Source organism: Semicossyphus pulcher, unplaced genomic scaffold, assembly GCF_022749685.1.
Source record: "Semicossyphus pulcher isolate SPU_LCO1_2020_fin unplaced genomic scaffold, fSemPul1.0.p SCAF_9, whole genome shotgun sequence".
NCBI classification, from domain to species: domain Eukaryota; kingdom Metazoa; phylum Chordata; class Actinopteri; order Labriformes; family Labridae; genus Semicossyphus; species Semicossyphus pulcher.
The window spans coordinates 24,429,000-24,453,428 of record NW_027211770.1 but is presented as its reverse complement, the minus strand read 5'-3'; the positions used below and the strand labels follow the sequence as shown (position 1 = coordinate 24,453,428).

The following is a 24,429-nucleotide window of genomic DNA, read 5'->3' as shown; positions in this document are numbered from 1 at the left end:
TATGTAACCCCGCCGTGAACCTCTGAACCCCATAATGTCTTTGAACCAGACCAGTTTGAATCAATCCTGTTCTTTGGACAGGATGACAGATGTTAGGTCAGAGGGGAAAAGGTCAGTTTAGGGTCAAAATAACAAAGCCTAGATAAAAAAAAATTACCCCGTTTGATTCTTGTCTTCAAACATCAGCTCACCCTGTTAATCTAAAGAGAAAAGTAACAGTTCATTACCATTTCATTTAAGTAGTGTAAGGCTGTAATATCATGGCCGACCCCAGATAACAACTACATTCATCACACGGAGGCATTTAAAGGTATTTTAATGTGGACGGTGTAAAGTTGGCAAACAACACTTGGCAAGCACGCTAATCCATTGTGATAGATTTCTTGTAAATGGGATAAAATAATGAATCGAGTCAATCATGAGAACTTAATTACATCCAGAGAGGACCGGCAGGGTATGAAATGGGACATGGTGACTCATTGACTATTTCACTATAGTAGAAAACTATTGATTGTACAAAGCCTGTGTGGACAACTGACTGGTATTGAGTGAGAATTTCAGTGCCAGACTAATTCCTCCTCTGTACATATGGAGCAAAATAGAGTGGGTAGTTCAGTACAAACTTTGGCATGTCGTGTGGCCATCTGTGTTGAAACATCTTGGTTATGTACGCCAACAGTTGCAGTACACACCCACAATAACAACAGTTACAAATACTTCAAAGGGTTTTTATATCTGCTGTTGACTTTTTGCAGTGTTTCTGGTAGTAAAGTTAATCTGAATGATGTTTAATCCAGACAAACACGCAAAAATAGTTCTGACCTGCAAAGATTGAGGTCAATTTCCACGTTACACCACATCACTGATCTAAATGCACCACTGAAGCTGTTGGTATTGACTTTCTCTTGTCAGAGTTGGCAGCCGTCCCTCAACAGCTCAGTTGTTCCCACTTTGTTTCTGGCGAGACTGGAGCAGAGGCGGGTCACGGAAGTTTGGGTGATGTGCAGGGACTCATGTGGAGGGCGCCAACGATTTTTAAAAACTTTTTGGTGACCGCGTCAGGGCCGCATGACCCGAGGAGATTTAAGTCACCACCGGCAGTCTGTCCATGCTGCAGCAAGGTAAACGGAGACGGCGGGTGCACAGGAGCTCTGACCTGTTTCTCTATAATGTCACAGCTGAGGGGAAACATTTTATTAAGACTAACATGGATGGCTTTCTAACCATGGAATATAAACCTGGATATACAAGTTCCTTTTGTCTGCTTTTAATGTACCTTTTTGCAAATATGTGACAAGCAAGATTTTAAATTCACAAGTTTTCTACTAGTTATTGTTATTTTTTCAACTTGGAGGTATTGTGATTTTTTTATTCTTCATAATTTACTTTAAAATCTGATTATTTTCCCGATTTTAGTGTTTTACTACAAATATTGTTCATTAATACTTTATTCATTTTATCCAAAAGGCCACTGTCCTATACTCATTGCTTAATTCCTCAAAAGATGCACTACGTCTTTTGAGATTGCAGCAATATTTTTATAAACACAAGTGTAAATTTTAATCTGTTTCAACATGTATTCACTTGTTGTTATTTCTTGTCTCTCTACAAGTCATAATGGCAGAGTGAAGATGGGTGACTGGAACTTCCTTGGGGGGATTTTGGAGGAGGTACATATCCATTCCACTATGGTGGGCAAGATCTGGCTCACCATCCTGTTCATCTTCCGCATGCTGGTCCTCGGTGTGGCTGCTGAGGACGTGTGGAACGACGAGCAGGCCGACTTCATTTGCAACACAGAGCAGCCCGGGTGCAGAAACGTGTGCTACGACCAGGCTTTCCCCATCTCCCTCATCCGCTACTGGGTGCTGCAGGTCATCTTTGTGTCCTCTCCCTCGTTGGTTTACATGGGCCACGCTCTCTACAGGCTGCGCGCGCTGGAGAAGGCTCGGCAGAAAAAGAAGGCTCTGCTGAGGAAGGAGCTGGAGCTGGTGGACGTGGAGCTGGCGGAAGCGAGGAAGAGGATCGAGCGGGAGATGAAGCAGCTGGATCAGGGGAAGCTGAACAAAGCTCCTCTGAGGGGTTCTCTGCTGCGAACATACGTGGCTCATGTTGTTACTCGCTCTGTTGTTGAGGTGGCCTTCATGACAGGCCAGTACCTCCTTTACGGCTTCCACCTGTACCCGCTCTTCAAGTGTGAGCGGGACCCTTGTCCCAATGCTGTAGACTGCTACGTCTCAAGACCAACAGAGAAAAGTGTCTTCATGGTGTTCATGCAGTGCATCGCTGGGATTTCCCTCTTCCTAAACATCTTGGAGATCATGCATCTGGGTTACAAGAAGATTAAAAAGGGCATTCTGGACTTCTACCCGCACTTGAGAGACGAGAGAGATGAACTTGATGAATACTACGTCAACAAGTATAAAAAAGAATCTGTGGTGCAAATATGTGCAACCAGAAAAGCAACGATTGCCTCTGCCCCCAGTGACTACAACCTCCTGATGGAGAGGGTGCAGGGCAACATAATGTACCCAAACCTTATCAAACCTTCAACTTTTCTACCTCTTCCAGGCGAGCTAAACAATCAGCCCGATTTGGATGATTCCAAAGGTTCAGCTCAAAGCCCCCCGGATTGTAACTGCAATCTGACTACCGAGTCCTGCTCGCCGTGCTGCGACTCGCTGATCAATCCAAAGCCGGAGGCTGAGGACTTATTGCATCGTCCCCCTCACAGTAAGGGGGATGAGAGCAGTGAGAGAGGGAGCCCAGACTCTCCAAAGTGCCCACAGAAGGCCGTTCACTCTTCCTCCTTCCCCACGCTGCCAGTGAGTGCAGCAAGGAAGCCGTTCAGGGCTCACGGCTCTTTCAAATGCTCCACCGTGCTGGAGGGTAAAAGCTCCGACACGGATTCGTACGGGGGAGCAAAAACCAGTAATGGACCTTCCTCTACTAGAGCGCAGACAAAGTCAGACGGCAAACATCAAAGCCGGCCTTCAACTCCAGAGTCAGTGGATGATTCCAGCTCAGGATCAAGGAACAACTCCAGACCACCGTCCTCCAACTGCAAAACATCGATGGCAAGTAACTCAAGCAGCAGACGAGCGACGGATCTGCAAATCTAAGCTTCAAATGCAAACTGTTTCCTTAAATGCAGTAATGGTGCATTGCAATCCATACTACAGGAGTCCTTTCTACACTTCACTTATGGATTTAACAGCACTACATCTATATGGTGACACTTATATATTTTTTTTTACGTTGTCTGTTTTCCTCACTATCTTTTCACAAGTCTATATATTATGGCATGCTTTAAGAATAAATTGCAGTCAAATTCAACTGCCTTCTGTAATTCCTGGTGGTGAAACATAACACTACCAAACATCTCAGGACTTTGTACGGTATGTTTTATACTTCTTGTTTTGCAACTATTTTTGGACTAAACCTTTTTTTCTATTCTGACTTCCTGCAAGGACAGTTACTAATTCAGTAGAACAAAAAATCCCTAGACTGTGAACAGGGTGTTTAAAGATTTGTTAGAGATTTGTAGCATTAAAAACATGTACACGATTGGCCTGCATGTCCCGTTGTAATTTATACATTTGTATCATAAAAAGATACTTCAGAAAAAACAGTTAAAATGGTTATGGCAGAGGTTTGCAGGGGCTTTGGGGGTGTAACAGACCTGTGCTGATATAAGCTAATATGGATCCATTTAATCCATTATGACTAAACTGGTTCTATCGCAGAATTACTATTTAGTCCTGGGTATAAAACACTCACTGCGCATATCAATCATCAGGAGTACTGTTAGATACCTGTCCTGCTGGACAGCTGAATACGGTAAAACCAGATGTGCTGGTCCCAGAGGTCTTCATTTGTCTCGGCATAGGTGTTAGGGGTTTTGCTTCATTTTGTATCAGTGTATGTGTAACATTTAAAGTAATGAATGTTGTGTAATATTGATGTACAGCTGCACCTGAACAAATTAACAACAGCATCAACCTCCCCAGGTACTCCAATAAAAAGGTCTGACTGACACATTGTTGTTTACATATTATTTACAATCACTGATGCAACATCAACTTATTACAAGACTGCTTTATTTGACTTTTTACAACTTGTATCTTCCACCAGACCTTTAAAAATAAAAAGGATGAGTATGACTCTGTCACACACTGTCATGAGGATCTGGGATTGTGTGTTTTCATGCCAGAAATATAACACCCTCTGCAGTATAAGCAGAAGTTGGTATATTCTTCCATGGAGGGCTCAAAACAAAAGTCCCATTTCTTAAGAACTGACTTGTCTAGTCACATGGGAGGTCACTTCCTATTGTAAAACTATATTACAGTCCTAATGAACTACAAAAAAAACATATATACATACATGTACAGAATAATTTAGATTCTAAGAAACAGAGTAGAAACTAGGAAAAAACTGCACAGTTACATAAAAAAAATATTAGCTTTCACTCAACAGTGTCGTCTTGTCTTTAAATTTAAAGTGACAGTAGTATAAACAGAAATATATTAATCAAATGAAAGCTTTGCTCAGGTCTAGTCAGCTGTGGCTCCATCTTCTGATCCAGGTTCATAACGCTGCAGCTGGAGAGGGAGAAGAAAGTACATCTAAGTAAGTTAAGTTTATTATCATTTTGAGACCTCTCTTGTGTCCGTGGCATAAAAAAAACTATTACAGGATCCCTAAGCATGTCTGCAAAGGTACAGAGTAATCAATGGATATATTCAAACCCTAACTGAGTTGGTTTGTGTTAACAGACATACCAATCAATGCATTTACAAGCGTTACTACAGTACCAGCATTTAAAAAGTCAGTGGCTGCTTTTTCCATCCACATTCACTCGTCTAACCCCAACTCCAGCTGGAACAAATATTAAAGATTTTTCTTTTTTGTGGGCACATGCCCAGGGCCCTGAGCCAATGGGGGGCCCTTGGCCTTAAGAATGAATATCATTTTTTATGTGTAAAATTTTGAAAATGAATGTTATTTTGACAATGTTGTTTGACTAAAACTGTTGGTATGTTTTTTTAATTTAGCGATTAAATTCCATAGACGTAATGATATAGGTTGTGAGGTTAACTTTCTATTTCTCGGTCAACATAACATCTTAAAAATGGAGAGAAATATACTCAGCAGGTCAGCGAAACACAAACTAAAGAACAGAAGATGCTGAAGATGCTGCTTTGGTTCATCAAATACCCTCGATTTCATCATTTATCAACAAAAAGCAAGAGGAAGGTGATTATGATACTACTCCAGGGGGCGTGGACTAGGGATCGACCGATTATCGGCATTTTGACGCATATCGGCATCGGCCGATAAGAGTGTAGAGTGCTCACACACACGGCGGAGAGGAGAAAAAGTTCATTTCTTAGCAAATTTTATTTAACTTTGTTTTATTTACTTAATAAAACTTCAGGAAGTTATTTATTTATTTAAATTTTCAATTAAATGTATAAGAGATGCTGCTGACCCTGGGAACTCCCTGCGCTTTTTGTTTGTTTGTTTAATAAAAATATGCTTAAAGGCATTTAAACAAAGTTAAGTGTTGGAGTTTGTATTATTCAAAATTTTGACGCCAATATTTTCACTTTTACTGCAAATGAATATCGGCTCCAAATATCGGTTATCGGCCTCCTTGACTACTAATAATTGGTATCGGCCCTGAAATAACCATATCGGTCTATCTCTAGCGTGGGCGCTAATTCAGCGCTGGTTATGGGGTCCAAATTTTTGTGCTTGGTGAGGGTACATACACCAAGTGTACTAGGCCCATTTGCGTTTGTATAGGGCCCGTGGCGAGTTTGTGCCCAGGGCCCGTAGTCATGATAGTAGTCAACCCTTGCTTTGTAGCCCTGTCAAAAATTTAGCAGTGATAACATTACAGGAGTTTTATTTACATCTGTTTCATTAAAAAGCACATAGAAGTGATGGCGCTCCCTTAAAGGGTTCCTATGTTGTAATAGGGGAGGACACAGCAGTATGTTCTCTAACACTGTGATCCATCAGTCAAAACAGACAACAACCATCTGATAATTCCGATATTCACCTCTAGTTGCTCTGAACAGAATGCCGTCTAAAATAACACAATCTGAAGCATGAAATCTCACCCTTGTTTTTAGGTCACCGTTTTCCTCCACCAGGCGTTCACACTTCTGCCTCAGGTCAAGCACCTCCTGCTGCAGAGCCTCGGTGTCGGTTGAGTCCAGGCCGGCAGCACCGAGATTCTGCTTCACAAATCTGGGAGCAGTTGGTTAAAGAATCTACAACAAGCACTGGACTCCTTTAATCAATTTAATTCTCACAATTCTCTTAATAATAATGTTTTGTTAAGATTGAAGATTTGGAGCATTAACTTTACCTCAAGGACTCAAGGTCTCTGCAACGACTATATGGTTTTGTTTTGTGCACATAAAAGGATACTCCAGGGCATTGCTGGGCCTTTCTTGTTGTTCATATAAAGCCACTAAAACTGAAATCCAAGAGGAAAAAAATGTTATATTAAACTGCATCACTGATAGGGCTGGGTATCAAACATCAATACTTTATGGGTATATAAACAAATATGATACAAAAACTGACTGTGGGCAACACAATCTATTTAGTCTATTAGATTATGCTATGAGTTAAATAATAATCTTCTTAATAATAAAATAAAATGAATTTTGCATTGCTACTGTAACTGAATGATTAAGGCAGGTTATTTGGCTACCATTTGATGATCAACTGTTTTTTTTAAAAGGACAATAATTCAAGATGTTTCTAATTATTGTTTCAAGAGGATTTCATTTCAACAACTCTGATGGGTGTTTTATTTGCTTTTCATAACAAAGTTAAGTTTGTGAGGAGTGACAAACAATTATGCAAGAATACCGCCACAGCAAAAAAAAGTTTCATACCACTAGTTAGGCTGTCAACAACACCAGCTTTCTCCAGGTATCTCCGAAACTGTTCCCTTTTAGTGTCTGGAGCCTGTAGGGGGAAAAAACAGAGATTATAATGTTGGTTGATTAAAAAACTTTGACCTGACAGGTCTGTTTAAAGAAGAAAAGAGATGTTGAACAACAGGACTGACAATGCTTCACACTTAATTTTCCATCAGTGTTCAATATTCCCGATGGTCCTGCTTGTCAGTCTGTCTTTCAAATTTTGCTAAACTCACACTCAAAATCAAATTATAAAATAATCTGATACAGCAGAAAAACAGATCATAACAGTTTGTTGACGTAATGTTATGTGTTTCAACTTAACTTCATCCACAAAAACAACTCAACACCAAGCTGTCACAGGTGGTCACTCTATTTTCTGATTAGTACCTTCAGTTTGCTAATGTTAGCTTAGCTAGCTTACAGTTATTAAACAACAAACAGTTTAAACAGAGCACACGTGTAAGATAAAGCGACAGCAAACACACTTACTCTGTAATGTGCCATAATGATATAAAGTTAAAGTTGTCTGTCTTCCGATAGATACTATGCTTTCTGTCCTGCTTGACAACGCACACCCAATTTTGGAAAAGTTAACTTTCGTTTACAGTCAGCCTTCCTAATAGCAACGGGTCTGCTGGGCTGGATGCTGCCTTCAAGTGTTCCTCGTATAACCACATTCAGTGACCAGAGCAAAACCCTACTTAGGTGTTGATTGAGTTGGCGGAGAAATCTTGGTATTTTTTAAAATTGTAAGTCATGGCCATGACCTTCGATAGGATACGAAGCTCTGACTTAAGTGTATACATTATACGTTTTTCCACCTATTTAGTTAAAGTAAGCACATGATAGACATCTGTGGAAAAGTCTTGCATATTAATTCACTTCCTTGTTTTTTTCTCTTGATACACAGCGCTTGAAAAAAGCTTATATCGTTATAATGAGGAAAAAAATAATAATTTCAAGTGTGTATTTTAATTCCGACATTTAAGAAAGACCTGAAAGCATCGCTTTTAATGTAGTAGATTTCTACCGCCATCTGCTGGTAACATCACAGATGGAGCTACACGCTTTTTATGTGGTTCCTTCTTTAAAAACCTTCGTCAAATATTATTTTTTTATACGAATGAAAATATCTGAATTGTGTATTATAACTGCAAACTTGAACTGCTTAAGAAATTTGATTAGGGAGTGTATATGCTTCTTAGTCGGGTGATAGGTCACAAAACAAGTCTGAGCACTAGTCAGGTGACAGCGACAAACCTCATTAGAGTGACAGCCGGTTTGACCAATCATATTTTGTATTTTCAGTCAGACAGCGAATCGGAATCAAAGGGCGGGATCAAAGGGTGATTTTTTTTTCAAGGGAGAGGAAATCCTAAGGAAATGTGTGGGATCACGCTCGGTGTTTCCAAAGAGCTTGGGCATTATTGACAAACTATTTTCATTGTGTAAGGTTAGTTTGTGGAGCGTAGCGACCGTTAGATACAAACACGGGTGTGGTGATAGAACAGTAAGGGGGGGAAAGAGGGGAAGCGACCGTCGTTAGGTCAAAATGTCGATCCAGTACGAGGTGGAACAGCTGGCTGACAGCTACGGGGTTGCAGACTCGTTCCCCAAAGATTTCGGTTATGGGGAAGAGGAGGCCGACATCGAGGACAGCCCGTCGCCGTCCGATAGCAAACCGAGAATCCTGCTAATGGGTTTGAGACGAAGTGGCAAATCATCCATACAGAAGGTAAGTAGGAGAGGTGTTAAACTGTTAGCCTTTCGAGGCTCCATGCAAGTAAATGGGACGTTAGCCAAAATAGCTAACGAGGTATTAGCATGTCGTAAGTGACGATAGCTACCAACCAGCAATTATTATGTCCAGCTTCATGAGAGGGGAGGAACCTAAATATAAAGCCCTCACACAGCTAATGACTTGTAAGGCTAAAGTGTTAGCTAACGTAAGTGTAGCTGTAGCAGTAAATCATTAACTAGGTGTGGACAGAGACGCAAGGTGCATCTTCACCAACATGTGGACATAAAGCAGCATGTGACTGTTTGGTTAACAACTTGCCAAATATATCTCAGTCCCACCCAGCTGTGAGGCACAGGGCAGGTCTGATGTGTAGCTCTCACATGACAGCAAACCGACCACACCTTCAATTCTGCAAGTCATAACACTTTGTTATAAATCAGAGCTCCAGACAGACATAGCACCTCCAGTTTGTCCCACATGCTCGTTTCCTTTGCAAGGGGGTCCAAGGGGAACAACACTTGGCTGGGCCCCTTCTGGCCCCCATTAATAGCACCATGTGCAAGACTATTAGGGTGGCTACCATAAAAAAAAATACAGTGCCAGTATCAATGCAAGCCCCTAGCGGACATGCATCCATACATTTACTCCGTTTTCCCGTGATAGCAGGTTATTTCTGGTTCTCTCGAGATCTCAACTTTTTTCCCGTTATCTCAAGATAATGATGCAGCACCATCATAACTTCAGATGATCATAACTCGTATCCCCAGAGATGTAAAAGCAGAAAACAAACAAAATATTAACTTACCTCATTAGTGTGGGCAATGGCAGCATGACATGTCCTGGTCTGTAATATCACAGGGACCTGCCGATTGTTTTGTTTTCTAGATCGTCTGAAAAATATCCTGTTATCACGAGAAAACAAGCTTTGTTATCTCGAGAAAACGACCACAAATAACTCATTATCACTGGGAAAACCAGCGTTCTTATCCTGAGATAACGGGGGAAAATAAGTCAAGATCTCGAGGAAACGACCAGAAGTAACTTGTTATCACAGGAAAACAGCCTGGTGTTTATGGACTACCGGTTTGAAGCCTCAAATTTTGGCCCCTTTTAGCCCTCGCCATCATGTTTTATTTATTTATTTAGAGCCAGAATTGACAATATTAATAGGAATAATGCATCTCAATCCTAGTTGCCAGTTTGCCCTGGTAGTGACTTGTCAACCATAAGGTAGCCACACCCTAAAGAACCTTGCCTTAGCATCAATTTGACTCTGAATGGCATAATCAAAAATGCAAATGCAAAATCAGCTTCGTGCTGTATTAAGGAAGACTTGAAACAAGCGATTGAGACTATAGAATCCTGAAGAAAATGTTCACTTAGAAGTAGCATCATTTTCATGTTATACTGATATAAACATGCCCGATAAACATGGCAAAAGTCTGCCCGAACTTCCACAATTAGGAAAACCATTTCATGTAGACTCGCCATGTTATCACACTCAAAAACACTGAGAAACATTTGGCCAGTCACATGGAGCTTTGAATAAATGGGCCATACATTCAAACTATTTTGCCTATCAGATGGAGCCCAAGCTAGCTGTCCGCTTCCCTCAGATTATTTGGTGTCAATTCGGTAGCGACTGAGAGGCTGGCTAGCATGAAGAAGAGAAGAGCGGGGGAAATGTAGCTGTAGTACTGGTGGTAAAAAGTAGAGTACTTCTGCTATTTGAAACAATTGTGGATTCAGGAGAGACGACTTGTTACTAACAGTGTCACTCAACAGAAGAGAGACATGCGAGTTATTGTTAATCTTAATGTGCTAGTCCTGTCCCCTTAAAACTCCCAGTAAATCCAGAGCAGCCACTACTATTTTTTTTTTTTTTGCTGAGGTGGCAAGCCCTGTATCCTGCCGCAGCTCGTCTTGTGATCTATGTACTTAGATGAAGATCTACACAAAATTCAAGCGGCATGAATGTACATTATGTGAGCACAGAATACCAGTAAATGCCTTAGTCTTACATAACAGTTCTCTCAGTTGGAGCAAATGTCCTAATACAATTGCAATCAACCAATCAAACTACCAAAACCAATTGACATGCAATTATCTTGGAGCTTTTGAGGCCCCGTTGAGTCTTTGCCCACATTGCCCAGAAGTAATCCCTCATTAACTTAAAGGCCTTTACTTTTGCGTGATCGTATTCTTCAAGTCAACCTCTTGCAGCCTGGCCCCGCGGTTGAATAATAGATGAGATGCAGTTGTGCCTTCTATAATAGTTTATTATTGATGTTAAAATTCAATGGGGAAGTCGAATCAGGCTGACTATAGCGTGACTCTCCAGGAGCCTGTCCTACAGATACTGCCTGAAGTAAAGACATACATTTCCTGTAATGAAGTGCACTTGTTTTTTCTTAAATCCACACACTGTGAACGTTCAGATTTATGTCCTCCTGTAAGCCTCCTGTGTGCACTGAAAAACATGTGATCTTTCTTTTTATAAGTTCATTGGTCTTTGATCTCAGTGACCCAAACTGATTGAAAAAGGCAGTGGTGAAGAGAAGAGGAAACTCCTCCAGCATCACCTGCTGCATCTTATTTTCTACCTGTTACTGTATTCAGTAGACCAAGACCCCTTACAGTCTGCTGTTTGAGAGCATACAGCTCAAAACATGCTGAATATAAAAGCTCATAAGTTGCATCAGATGAATGAGTCTGCAATGTTTTGCCCTTTTCCCTCTTTCTCTCCATGTGATGTCTGAATGATGTCTTTGTGCTTTAATCATCCGTCAAGATACACAACTGTCAGGATAATCTCCTCTACAAAAACAATATTGTTTTTATGGAGGCCTAATGTATCATTTACTATTCATCTTTATGTGTAAAGTTAAAGAAGACATCTGTAAAAAATTAAATTAAATTCTTACTATTTATCATAATGATACGGGCAAATGAGGTTAAAGAATGTGAAGTTTTGTCCATTTACAACCTATTTTAACCCTAATTTAAAGTGTAATCTCAAAGCTCTCAGTTTCGTTCTCTGTGGCGGCACCTATGGGGATAAACAGTAATTGCGGGAGCACACTTCCCAGATATCCAGACAGTGTTGCATGTGTGACATCCACGGTTGGCTCCGGTTGTAACTCTTGTTTTTCCTCGCGACGGTCGCTTCCCTTTTTAGACAGTTTGCCTTCATCTGAGCGTCGAATTAGTTTATTTTAGAAGTTGTATCTGTAGTCATCGATCTTTTCTTTGTTTGTTCAGCCATAGTAGATTACTGTTTACTCGCAAGACTTGCAGAGACCGGAAAAGCAGCCGCTTAGCTCCGCCTACCCTCTCTGGCAGACCAACCACTGTTGGCTGATGGTGAACGCGTCACTAACTGGGCGCCGCTTGTGATTTTTTCCACTAAAGTCGCCAGACACCCAGTATGTAATACTGCAAATGCAAAGGCTTTCATCAGTGGGCCATAGGCTCAATCACCATTGTGTTACCTCATTCGGCGATAGATAGTGACTAAACAGACATTTATTTACATGAAAATCTTTGAGACTATTACTTTAACAGACAAAACAAAGCGATAGCAGCAGCACAGAATAGCAGGGTTTTTGTTTGGCTTAGTGTGACGAGAGTATGTGAGAGTCACCCTGAGAGTTTGTGTGAGTTTGCAGATATCTCACGTCCTTGAAGAAAATATTTTCTTTAAAATGTTTGGTGTCATTTTAACACTGCTGTTATCAGTTTATTGACTGGTGGAAAAATGTCCTCACCTCAACATGACAACCAGTTTTAGAGAATTGTAATTTCCTTAACTCAGCTGTTTTCTCATATTCTGCTCTTCCATTGTTGGCTGGTTAACCTGGCGAAAGCTTTGTCTGGGAGTTATTATATAGTCTTGAAACTGCTATATTCTGATTTCAGGTGGTGTTCCACAAAATGTCTCCTAATGAGACCTTGTTCTTGGAGAGCACCAACAAGATCTACAAGGACGACATCTCCAGCAGCTCTTTTGTCAACTTCCAGATTTGGGACTTTCCCGGTCAGGTTGACTTCTTCGACCCCACGTTCGACTACGAGATGATCTTCAGAGGAACGGGGGCTTTGATATTTGTCATTGATGCTCAGGTGAAGAACAAGTACACTAAATATGTTGTCTAAAAGTGTTGGGTTTTTTGCTTTCCCTTTTCCTTTCTGGGCACCCAGTGAAACTGACATTTTGACATCTATTTTCAGCTTCATCATGGTGAAACTTCACACGTAAGAGTAACAAACTTACAGTCGAGTGGATCATGATACAGTTGAACCTTGAGAATGAACTCGGTGATGAACAGCCAGAGCAGCCATAATAAAAGACAATTAGACGTCATGGCTGTTATGCCAGCACTATCCACATGATCTTAAGTGCTTTCAAGCAGTAATCTCAGCGGTGATGTTAGCCACAGCTGATCTGATCGCAGGGTTTATTTGTACTCGAGGAGGTGCATCAGATTCAATTAGTTTCAGCAGCTTGTCACACGGTGATATCGGAGGAGACTCGTGTTTGTCCTGCTGTTTTGAAAGACAATGCAGGAGCACATTTCCTCATACCGGCTGTGTCTGTAACGGCTCTAACAGACAGCATAGCTTGATTTTCCTGTTTATTATAATGCCAGTAATTAACTGTTGCATAGTTATTGTGTTGTATCTTGTCCAATCTTTAGGTGAACTAAATTCAAATTGTCCTTTTTAAAGGTTCATACAAGCAGGAGATGGTGTGATGTGATTGTGAGGTATCTGAATGTTTAATGTAGCTTAATTATTCGGCTCTAACTTGTTTAAACTGTGCTGAAATTATCGAGGAAATAAAGGTGAGTTAAAGGGATAGTTCAGATTTTTGGACACTTAAGTTGTATGAAATACTTCCTTGTAGAGCAGCAGATGCAAAGCTATTAGCTTACTCACCGAGTTCTGGCTGGTTCTGAACGTGGAGAAGTAGTTCCGGTGAGGTGCCAGGGTCATGAAACCAAAACGTTTTACCGTACAAAAACAACACGCAGGCAATGTTGATCCATTTTCAGGGCAAAATCATCCTCATATGATTTCATACATTGTGCTGTTTTTTGGCACTCTTTTCTCTCTTGACAAATGCAGTATCACTACGCCTACGGCAGGCCGGTTTCTCAGGTGATCACGTGATCCATCAGGTATTTCTAAGAGAACACGCTGGAATTGGTAACTTGTGAGACAACCTTTGTTCTCACAGAGTAAATACATGTCTAAGTGGTGCGAATTTGTGACTTTCCTAGCTATAGTAATAAAAAAATTCCACTGCACGTATTTCATCGTTTTCCTGACACGGATCGCGCCCTTAGAGGTCCCGTTGGATTCGTTGTTGAAGGTGAATCTTCCTCATCACTTTCGTAGTCCGACATGTTGACTTCAGCGATGACGTGAAACGGTCAGAATCAACGTGAAACAGCTACTAGGTCGGCTCACCTGAGAAACCGGCCTGCAGCAGGCGTAGTGATACTGGATTTGTTAAGAGAGAAAATAGTGCCAAAAGAATGGCGCAGTGTATGAAATCCTAGGACGATGATGTTGTGTTGAAAATGGATCACCATTGCCTGCGTGTTGTTTTTGTAGGGTAAAACTTTTTGGTTTCATGACCCTCGCATCTCGCCAGAACTACGACTACTATCAACTCAGTGAGTAAGCTAATAGCTTTGCATCCACTACACTACTAGCAAGTACTTCATACAACTTGGTGTCCAAAAATCCGAACTATCCCTTTAAGGATATAGTGATCATGTGTGCATGAATGCAGTCGAAGAAGAGACCTGTGATCTACAATAGGATGGTTCAATTCTTTAGTTTCAATTTCTGAAAGTTTTACTTATTGAATATGTGTATTAATAAGTTACTTTATTTTTCTTAGGATGATTATGTGGAGGCCCTGGGCAGGCTTCACCTCACCGTGTCGCGAGCCTACAGAGTCAATCCTGAGATCAACTTCGAGGTGTTCATACACAAAGTGGACGGCCTCTCAGACGATCACAAGATCGAGACCCAGAGAGACATCCATCAGAGAGCCAATGACGATCTGGCAGACGCTAGCTTAGAAAAGCTACATCTCAGGTACATTTTATTTAACATTTAATTACTTTACTTCCACGTTAAAAGGAAGAGATTATTTCTTCCCTACTACCTGGAAATAACTTGTTTTAGAGAGTATTTCTGAGCGTTTGAGAGACGATATTAATTCAAATAGATATGTTTCACTATCACTTCTCATTACTGCCAAAAGGCCATTTGTCCTTCTTCCTGTAGCATTTGTGCTGCTCAATAAAAAAAATACAGTGTCAGTTAGGTGTGGATTGTGAAATCAAGTAATCAAGGAAGAGAAAATATAGAATATTGCGTATATAAATATGGCTTAATCCTGTAAGAAAATAAAACTAATGCAGAGTGGCACATAGGGATGCAGCGACTAACCGGTTTCACTATTAACCATGCTTTAAAACTCCACGCTTATTTAATCTTAAACGCTCTGCTACACCGGTTTATACTGCTCTAAGTCACAAATAAGTAGCCGGTACATTATTTGTGGTGCAACTTGCACGGAACGAAAAACAAAGCCAGCTTAATTTGCCATAATAATCGTGATGACTGTGATTATTCCTATATGACTATAATCGTACCATCAAATCGTCGCACCCCATGTTAATATGTATATTGAAAAAACACAACAAATCAGGCAAATCTATTAAAGACTCGGTGTCACAGTCAAAGGGTTACTGTACAATTTGAAACCATGACTCAAAACATCGTTATGACATCACATATTCTAATGATTCAATATTCAGATAATCAGTGACTTATAAATGCTTTCATTATGTATGAAGTAGCAGAGTTTTCTCAGCTCCAGCAGGAACACTTTATCCTTTGGTTCATCCTAAATGTTTTGAAGTCATTTAAAATTGGGATAGATGTTTTCACAGCTTCGACTAACAATCTCAACAACACAGGGGACGCAAAGCTGCACAGCAGGACTTTAAAACAGAGCACACGCCCTGCAGATATTTTTTCAGAGCAGATTTCCACAAAGTTCATCATCAACTCAGCCACAGCTTTAAAGTTAGCTCTAAAAGACTAGAACAGAAACCTCACTCCCATACAAGAGGGATTCCCAGTCTCAGAGTTTGTTTGCTAAGCTCAGTGAGGTAAAGTTAATATACTTATCAGATTGTAATGATGTTTCTTTCCCTTGATGGAGTGGATGAACAGACTCTAACATCTCACCTGGCAAAGTACATCTATTTTTAGACCTGGATTGATTTCCTTTAATGTGAACAACACAGTGGCAGAGAAAAACAACCTGAACCTCATTCTAGGCAGACAGGCTTTCTCGCTGTGCCATTTTTTTAACAGTTGCAAAGTCAAAATACTGTAAGGCAGTGCAGACGCATCACTTGATTATCAATGATAAGCAGTAAAAAGGGGAATGTTTTCAGGCTTTTTCTGACTGCTTAAAATAAAGACCTTTGCCCACACAGACCACAAGCCCTGATGTCTGGTCTGTCCGTAACATCACAGTCACGTCTGCCAAATATGGGCACATCATGAGCAGTACAAGGGAACGTTCTTCATACAGATTATGTTTAAAAGGGTGCCATAAAATAAGATAACAGTCTGTGCTTTCTATAACTCTTTCTTTACAATATTTATAATAAGTCTGAAGTAAATAATGTAATATAAATCAGATGATATAAAGGTTTCTATTTAAATTTAAATTTACTTCCCAGAATGCACTTCATCCAGATTAAAAAAGAAGTTATTATACAGCAAGGAAGTAGTATGAGTACATGTAACTGCAGTTGCCTAGTAAAACAAGATAGTTCTGTATTTTGTTTAGACATGGTCTCTGGTAAAACAATGCTACCACAACACATGTAGGTGTTAACATGTCAGCACAAGGACCAGCTAGTCATGCCCCTAATGCGTCATGTGTGTAGTACGTTTGAAAGTCTTCACAAGTAGTTTAACATTATAATGTGAGGCATGTGACCAGTGAAATCCCTGAGTATGGATTTTGTCAGGATTGTTTTAACACAGTAACATGAAGCAGCAGAGTCGTGGTAAATGCCTTGAATGTGACACCATTACCAATAAGATGAGACAACATGACAGCATTGAAGGGGGAAAAAAGTAGCCCCAAACTCAAACCACAAATACTGTCACTGAAATGTGATTACTTGGTTAGTTTTCAGAGTGTTGGTGCTCTGTAGCTCTGTGTTCATACTGTGAGATTCCTCTCTGATGTCCTAATGAAGAAACAACAGCCTGCATGCTTCAGATACCAGAGCTGTGATGAACTCAAGTTCCAAAGGTTTACAAAGAAAGGCTGAAGCACACATGAATAGTTTGGTTTGCCAATGTTCATATCAGCCGAAGATGAGGTCATCAAATATCTGGTTTTAACCAGGACCACAAAGGCATTCAGTGTACTCCTATAGGGAAAGGAAAGAAACAAAAAATATTCAAATTTGAGAGGTTAGAAACAGAGAATTTTGCCTTTTTGTCATTAAAAAACACTCAAAGGGTGCCGGTTAGCTCAGTGGGCAGAGCAGGCACATACAGAGGCCATAGTCCCTTTGCTGCATGTAATCTCCCACTCTCTTCTCTCAATCTTTCCTTTCTCTCATTAGCTGTCTGATCAATCAATAGAATTTATAGCCCAAAAAATCAAAAAAAACCTGACTCAAAACAAATAAGTGTTTTTCAAAATAGTTTCAATTAAAATCCATAATATAAGTCGCACCTGAATATAAGACGCAGTCTGTTTTTGGGGGGTATCCCAGAGGGAAAAAAGGTTTTTTTTAAAGCTATTTATTCATTAAAACATGTATACAAGTTATTTCAACACTATTTAAATGTATGTTATATATTTGAAACACATTCAAAACACACAAAATATAGCCTATCATCTGTTTTTGCCATGTCAAGTTTGCAATCCTGCTCGCTACCGGTGCCGTCAGCATTTTATACCGGTATATTGGTCGCACCGGTATATAGGACGCAGCCCCAATGAAAAAACATTTATTAAAAGTGCGTCTTATACACTGAATTTTACAGTAAATTAATACTTAACTTAAAAAATACATATAACATTTGTATAGATAGAGCAATCAATTGATTAAAAAATGAAGCAATGTATTAGTTTATAATAAAAGCAAGCCCTTTACAAAAAATACAATAATCATTAATAACTGCCTTTGCCGTGATACATCGTGCAGGGACAGTAAATGTGTTGTGCACATCATTAAACAGGAAGCACTGGCTGATCCCGGTCAGCTCTGCAGCAGCTTTACTGTTTAATGTTTGGGCAGTGTTGGCACAAGCTGTGCTGTGTTTTATGTGAGGTGAGATTGTTGTTTATTCTGGTTAGACAGCCGGAGCGGTTCAGGATATTTAGTGCCGCTGAGAAGGCTTGTGTTTTTTTCCTCTGCCTCGTGGCTCTGTGGTTCTGTCTGCGATATAATGCATTGTAAAGTTGAACTTCTGCCAAGCGTATGCTGACAGTTTAATTTGGCTCCACCCACGGGCTCCTTAAGGTCTGACCTTTTTATTTGTATATCTCAGAAACCAAAATCCGTAAGTCATGTTTGTAGAGTTTTACTGCGGTCATGTGGTTAAAAATTTGGATTTTATGTCTTTTGATTTTTACGTTTTAAATGTGCTGATTAAAAGCTCTTTTCTTCCATTCAGCGTCAGTTTGTCATGTGAACTCGTGACTGTCTGTATTTTCCCTGCTGCCTTTTATGTGTTTTAAGGAAGTGAAAAGAGTTTCCTGTTCTTAACTGCTTACTCACTTCCTCTTTTTTTTTTTTTACATCATTTTTTTTATCTCATTCAGCTTTTACTTGACGAGCATTTACGACCACTCCATCTTCGAGGCCTTCAGCAAAGTGGTGCAGAAGCTCATCCCTCAGCTCCCCACTCTGGAGAACCTCCTAAACATCTTCATTTCTGTAAGTAAAGAGCAGCCAACAACTCTTTGTGAATGAATTGTAAGTTTGTCATTGACCAGCGTGTGACAGCCTGCGTGATGTGAGTCACTGCCTGTCCCGATGACGCTTGATGGTCAGCAGTTCCTCCAATCACATTCAGTCCTTGATTTTACAGCGTGGATGTTGCACAGGGTTTCTGTCACACACCCTCTCAGTGATACAGTTTCAATTATATTGCTGCAGAAAACACCCAAAAGACCACTGGGAGAGATTTATCCCATGATATTTGCATTCAGATCAGATAGTTTAAGAAAAGTCCAACACGTCAGACAGAGATTAAACCTCCAGCTCGGCCAGTGTGCATTTATGTCATCTTCCAGGTGCTCTTAAATCTTCTTAGGAAAGATATTATATGTCATGATTAAGTAATGAAAACCACTTTAAAGAGGTTGTCATTGAACCCAGTGGCTCTGAATTAGGGATGACTTGCGAGATTTAAGCTCAGGTCATGGTGTGACACTTTATATCAGGTTTAAAATGTTAGATTTATGGTTATGACGGGGAGCGAGACAACATACAACATCTCCACGACTGGAGGATTAAAGTTACATTTAAAAACATTTAAAAACTCTGCTTGTTATGAAGTGAACCAAAGTGAAGCCTGTTACTTCTTTTTGGTGGCTGTCTGAAAGGGATGGATATAAAGTCCTTTATCTCAATATTTATTATTAATATCCCCGTTTCAATGTGATTATCAATACAATTGGTGCAAGGGCATTCGCACAAGACTTTCATAGGATGCTCACAAAACGTTTGACACATTTATGTATTTGTATTAATACATTTTGGGAATTCAATTGATAAATTGTAAAATTGTTTAAATATGCAGATGAAGTGTCTGTTTGTCTATGTTAGGGGTATGGATTTCAAAATCCTGTAAATAGGAGGCTACCAGCAGTGCTGGGAGATTCGGAGAACCAAAAAAGGAAATCACAACAGTCCAGGAACTTTTCTTAGAGCTCTGCTTTACTTTGTTTCAGCATCAACATACATCCAAAAAGGGCACAATGACAACACAGAGGAAAGTCTCAAAAACGGGGTCCTCAGCCTACTGACAATTAGATTGTGTGCATAAATCAATACATGCTTTAAATACAGCTGGATGAAACCACATTGCCACCAGCAAGAGTAAATTTACTGTCTTTTCAAGCTATTAAAATATTACCAACATAAATGTTTCTATTAGTCTTTAAAATGAACAATAGCTCTACAAAATATCCATTAAGCTAGAGTTAATCTTACGCAAGAAAAGAAATACTTTAAATAATAACATACTAAATCAAACACATGTATAAGTCAACCAAAGTGGATCCTAACATTAGCTGATGAACACATCAAATAACCACAACCAAACATTCAACTGAAGGAGTTTTTTTCACCTGATGGTTGAGGGAGTAAGTGATGCTCCCTCACAGTGTCAGTGAGCAAATACCAGACAAACAAGGTACGTCATCACATGATAGGATGCAGAATCATTCAGCAATAAAGCAGTTCGTCTCATCAGATTTTAGAGGTCTAACTCCCTCTGTATGAACACCATAAAACATTGTGAGCCAAAACAAACTGATTAATTGCTTGTCTGCATATTACAACAATAAGGCAACAATTTTCATTAATGCTTAATGTCTTTTTATGAAGCAGAAACACTGTGAAGCTTATGAAGCTCTCATCGAACTGTCAAATTACAAAAGAGAAGTTCTGGACTTTTTGGACAAATTATGCTCTTTTAATTCGTCAACCTTACATCAAAAATGAGCTTTAATAATCGTCTGACGTTAAATACACCAAACAATTAAACAAGAAAAGATGCAACGCTTATTATTAATGAAAGAAAACATTAGTTGTTGCCTGAGGGAAATCTGACAGTTGCCAAATTAGTATAATCTCAAAGCATTTGTCATCATATCTCCCTCCCCCACTGTCTTACATCACATGTCTAATGTTACAGATACTATTACCGTGTTTCTCTGCCATATTGGGATTTCCTAACACCCACTTCTTCCCTCTCTGTCATCTGTCATCTGATATTCGTCTCTGACAGAATTCAGGGATCGAGAAGGCCTTTCTGTTCGATGTGGTCAGTAAGATCTACATCGCCACAGACAGCTCTCCTGTAGACATGCAGTCCTATGAGCTGTGCTGCGATATGATCGACGTGGTCATAGACGTCTCCTGCATCTACGGGTGAGTGCATAGCATCACTTTTTTTTTATGAAGTAGTGTTGAATTTCTGCAATTTCTTAATGCTTTAAGAAATAGAGCTCACCCATGTGTGGCCTGAGGAGGTTTTCATTGAAGCGTAACCTAATTATGCATTTATTTGCTTAATTAATCCACATCCACCTGCTGCACTTCTTTAAACATTTCCCCCCTGAACGTTACGCTGTTGTGTTTTGCCACACCAGTCTGAGGGAGGACGGCAGCGGCAGCGCCTACGACAAGGAGTCCATGGCCATCATCAAGCTCAACAACACCACTGTGCTGTACCTGAAAGAGGTCACCAAGTTCCTGGCCCTCGTCTGCATCCTGCGAGAGGAGAGCTTCGAGCGTAAAGGTAAACTGTCAGGGAAGTCTGTGATTCCCCAGAGCTCGTTTGGCCTTAATTGGCTGATTGTGATGTGGCCTTTAGTCCAGTGTTTTCTCTTCTTCCTCAGGTGAGTGAAGTGAAAACAAGGATACCTGTGTTGATATAAAGTAAATTAAAAGAGGAATCCATTGATTTCACTAAGTTAGGGGGCTAAGAAGTTACTTTTTTAAAAAGAAATATAAAAACACTGGATCCTACATTTCAACCCTCTTTTTCTGGTAAATTCCCAAGTCTTTCAGACTCCATGCACCCTGTTTTTAACACACACCTTCTTTTAAAAGTCTAAAGCCCAAACCCTAAAGCCAAGATAACCCTGATGACAATGTCAGGGTTATTTTCTTGAGACAACTCCCCCGAAGGCAACTACAGAAATGACACAAAGGTTTACACAGCCTAAGTAGTCCTCCTTAGAAGGAGTAATCTAATCTTCATTCATAAAATTTGCAGAGTTCCCTGCTGCATTTTCGAGTTGGACATTTTAAGCTTTTGTTTTTCCCTTTGTCTGGGAGATGTAGCACACCAGTCAGCTTGTGTTTAAGTTATAATCTCGAAGATCTCAGTTTCGTTCTCTGTGGCGGCACCTTTGGCGATAAACGGTAATTGTGGGAGCACACTTCCCAGATATCCAGACAGTGTTGCATGTGTGACGTTGTTTGTTCAGCCATAGTAGATTTGTGTTCACTCGCAACACTTGCAGAGACCAGAAAAGCAGCTGCTTAGCTCCGCCTACCCTCTCTGTCAGACCAACCACTTCTGGCTGATGGAAAACGCGTCACTAATTGGGCGCCGCTTGGGATTTTTTCCACCACAGACACCCAGTGCCAAAAACCCTCATCCCATCCCTGCCCCAGCCAGTTTTGTCCTGCCCATGTTATATATAGGAAATGACATGAAAAAACATCTAAAAATCTGTTGTATCTTTTTTGCCTCCTTAGGATTGATAGACTACAACTTCCACTGTTTCCGGAAGGCCATCCATGAAGTATTCGAGGTGGGCGTTTCCACCCAGCGTCCAGTGGGCTCACAGGCGGTGGGCTCGCCCTGCAACAAGGCCGTCGCACTGAACGGCACGCCGCGCAGCACTGTCTAGACACTGATGCAAAATAAAAAATAAAAAGACGCAAAAAGATGGTCGAAGAAGGAAAAATGGAGGAGGGCCAGGGAGCCTGTAGAGGAAAGACTACTGAACTGGAGCTCACTGGTGCGCCAACCACAATCCCTTGCTCCCAGCACCTAAAGGACTAAGAGACAGCACTGGAGCACAGCGGGGGATGGAAGGGAAATTCAAGCATTCGTTTCAGGAGAATGCAAAGCACTGTGTTGGCTGTGAGGAAGTCTAAAGAGTAAAACTGCACCTGGACAGGGAAAGGTTCAGGATCTGTCTTTGGACTTCCTAAAGCGGTCAAAGGCTGTGATCATTTGCTGCTGGTCCCTCTGAAAGAACAATGTGAGGAGGGAAATACAAGCCCGTGTCGTGACCTCTCGCTATGGACAAACTGTGATGTCAGTTTTTCAGGAATCTGTCTCGTGATGAACCCACCCCGACCACTTCTGTGCTGATTTAAAGATGGCGGACGTGAACTGCTGGTCCTAACCCACACATGTTCAGAGATGGCCTTATGTAGATGAAGCTTGTCTGCCGTGCAAGCTTTCTCTCACCACCACTCACCTCACCCTACCTGAATGCTGCCCAAAAGTCGCTTTTTGGTTCCACTTGTGAAGGGAAAACAGACTGAAAAGGGATTGTGCTGTCCATCTAACTTGGTCTTGTTCATGTGTGTGTGTATGCTGGTATACGTGTACAGTATGTATGAGTTAGCGTGCATGTGTTTCTGTGTGTAAATGAACGGTTTTGATTAGATCCCAGACTGGGCCTCGGGTCTGTATCGGTGAGGGTCTTTATGGAAAGATTCTCAATAACTGCAGCTTAGCATAATTAAACTCTTCTCAATCATTGAAATTAACTTTTCTCTGTGTGCTCCAACTGAAAATCAAACAAATGATTGATTTTTTTTTATGGGTTGTAAAAACAAGTTTGGCTGGAAATGTGGAAATATGATTTGCAAAAGCACTGCCAACATGATTTAAGGATTCTCTGTTCTGATTTAAAACCTTGTTGGAGGAAAAATGCATCCGGTCTGGTTGAGGAGCAGGAGTTAATGATGGTTATATAAAGTGGTCTAAACTTGCATGTTTTCCACATACAGTTTCAGTCCTGCCCTAAATGATAATAAGAACCCATGTTTTGCACTTAGTTTGGCTCTCTTCTGCAGGATTCACACAAACAAACTATACCCATTCCAAGCATGCATACGTCAGCGTGTCGTCAACTCGTATTGTTCTCAATCATAACACTGCTCATTGTATTCAAAGGTGAGAAAGTGAAAAAGGAACTAACAAAGAAAATTAAGCAAATCAAGTCTGAGAAAAAGACCAAATTACATAACTTTATGTTAAAACGGTGACCCAGGATGTCCTGCCTGCTTTTTCTGTTTATATCAGGGGGGAGATAGGGGGCCTTTGACTCCTGAAGCAAGATTAACACGTTAGCTTGATGACTTTGCTGAGTTTGTGTTCCAGATTCGAAGGTGTTTTTACTCAGCAGAGTTATTAACGTAACTCTGTAAATTAGCTTCTTGAAACAGGCCCAAGCTCCTCTCGACCCGGTCATTATCAGTCACGTGAAAATAAACACTTGCACATCAGAACTGTGATGGATGATTGATTTTGTGTATTGTGATGCTATCTTATGTGAAATAAATGAAAATTTACATTATGCTGTGCTGTACTTATGTATTGCTTTTCTAGTCTTCCAACCACTCAAAGCTGCTTTTACGCTACATGTCACATTCACCCATTCACACACTGCAAAGGCCTAAGTGCCAATCTCCAATCACATCTACGCACATTTGTACCCAATGGCTGTGCCACCGGGGGCAACTTGGGGTTCAGTGTCATGCCCAAGGACACTTCAACATGTGGCTGTAGCAGTCAGGGATCAAACCCCCAACCTTCTGATTGAGAGATGACCCACTCTACCAGTGAGCCACAGCTGCCCCAGAATGATAATTATAATAATAAAATAATTATATATTGGCTCCACACTGT

The 24,429-nt window shown here is 40.5% G+C and overlaps 3 protein-coding genes across 3 annotated transcripts; 2 read left to right on the top strand and 1 right to left on the bottom strand.

The window, feature by feature from the left end:
- The first annotated feature begins 1,068 nt into the window (after nt 1-1,068).
- gja9a (gap junction protein alpha 9a) lies at nt 1,069-3,122 on the top strand. Its single transcript, XM_069655904.1, has 2 exons — nt 1,069-1,121; nt 1,613-3,122. The coding sequence occupies exons 1-2, from the start codon at nt 1,069-1,071 to the stop codon at nt 3,120-3,122; spliced, it is 1,563 nt and encodes a 520-aa protein (XP_069512005.1).
- A 991-nt stretch (nt 3,123-4,113) lies between these two features.
- On the bottom strand, nt 4,114-7,555 carry LOC138584508 (c-Myc-binding protein-like). Its single transcript, XM_069656762.1, has 5 exons — nt 7,440-7,555; nt 6,921-6,993; nt 6,445-6,493; nt 6,132-6,261; nt 4,114-4,604 (listed from the first exon to the last, which is right to left on the bottom strand). The coding sequence occupies exons 1-5, from the start codon at nt 7,452-7,454 to the stop codon at nt 4,557-4,559; spliced, it is 315 nt and encodes a 104-aa protein (XP_069512863.1). The 5' UTR covers nt 7,455-7,555; the 3' UTR covers nt 4,114-4,556.
- Nucleotides 7,556-8,324: 769 nt separating this feature from the next.
- On the top strand, nt 8,325-24,087 carry rragca (Ras-related GTP binding Ca). The gene is made up of 7 exons (XM_069655949.1): nt 8,325-8,685; nt 12,610-12,813; nt 14,603-14,802; nt 18,581-18,695; nt 20,776-20,918; nt 21,140-21,288; nt 22,257-24,087. The coding sequence occupies exons 1-7, from the start codon at nt 8,503-8,505 to the stop codon at nt 22,409-22,411; spliced, it is 1,149 nt and encodes a 382-aa protein (XP_069512050.1). The 5' UTR covers nt 8,325-8,502; the 3' UTR covers nt 22,412-24,087.
- Nucleotides 24,088-24,429: the final 342 nt, after the last annotated feature.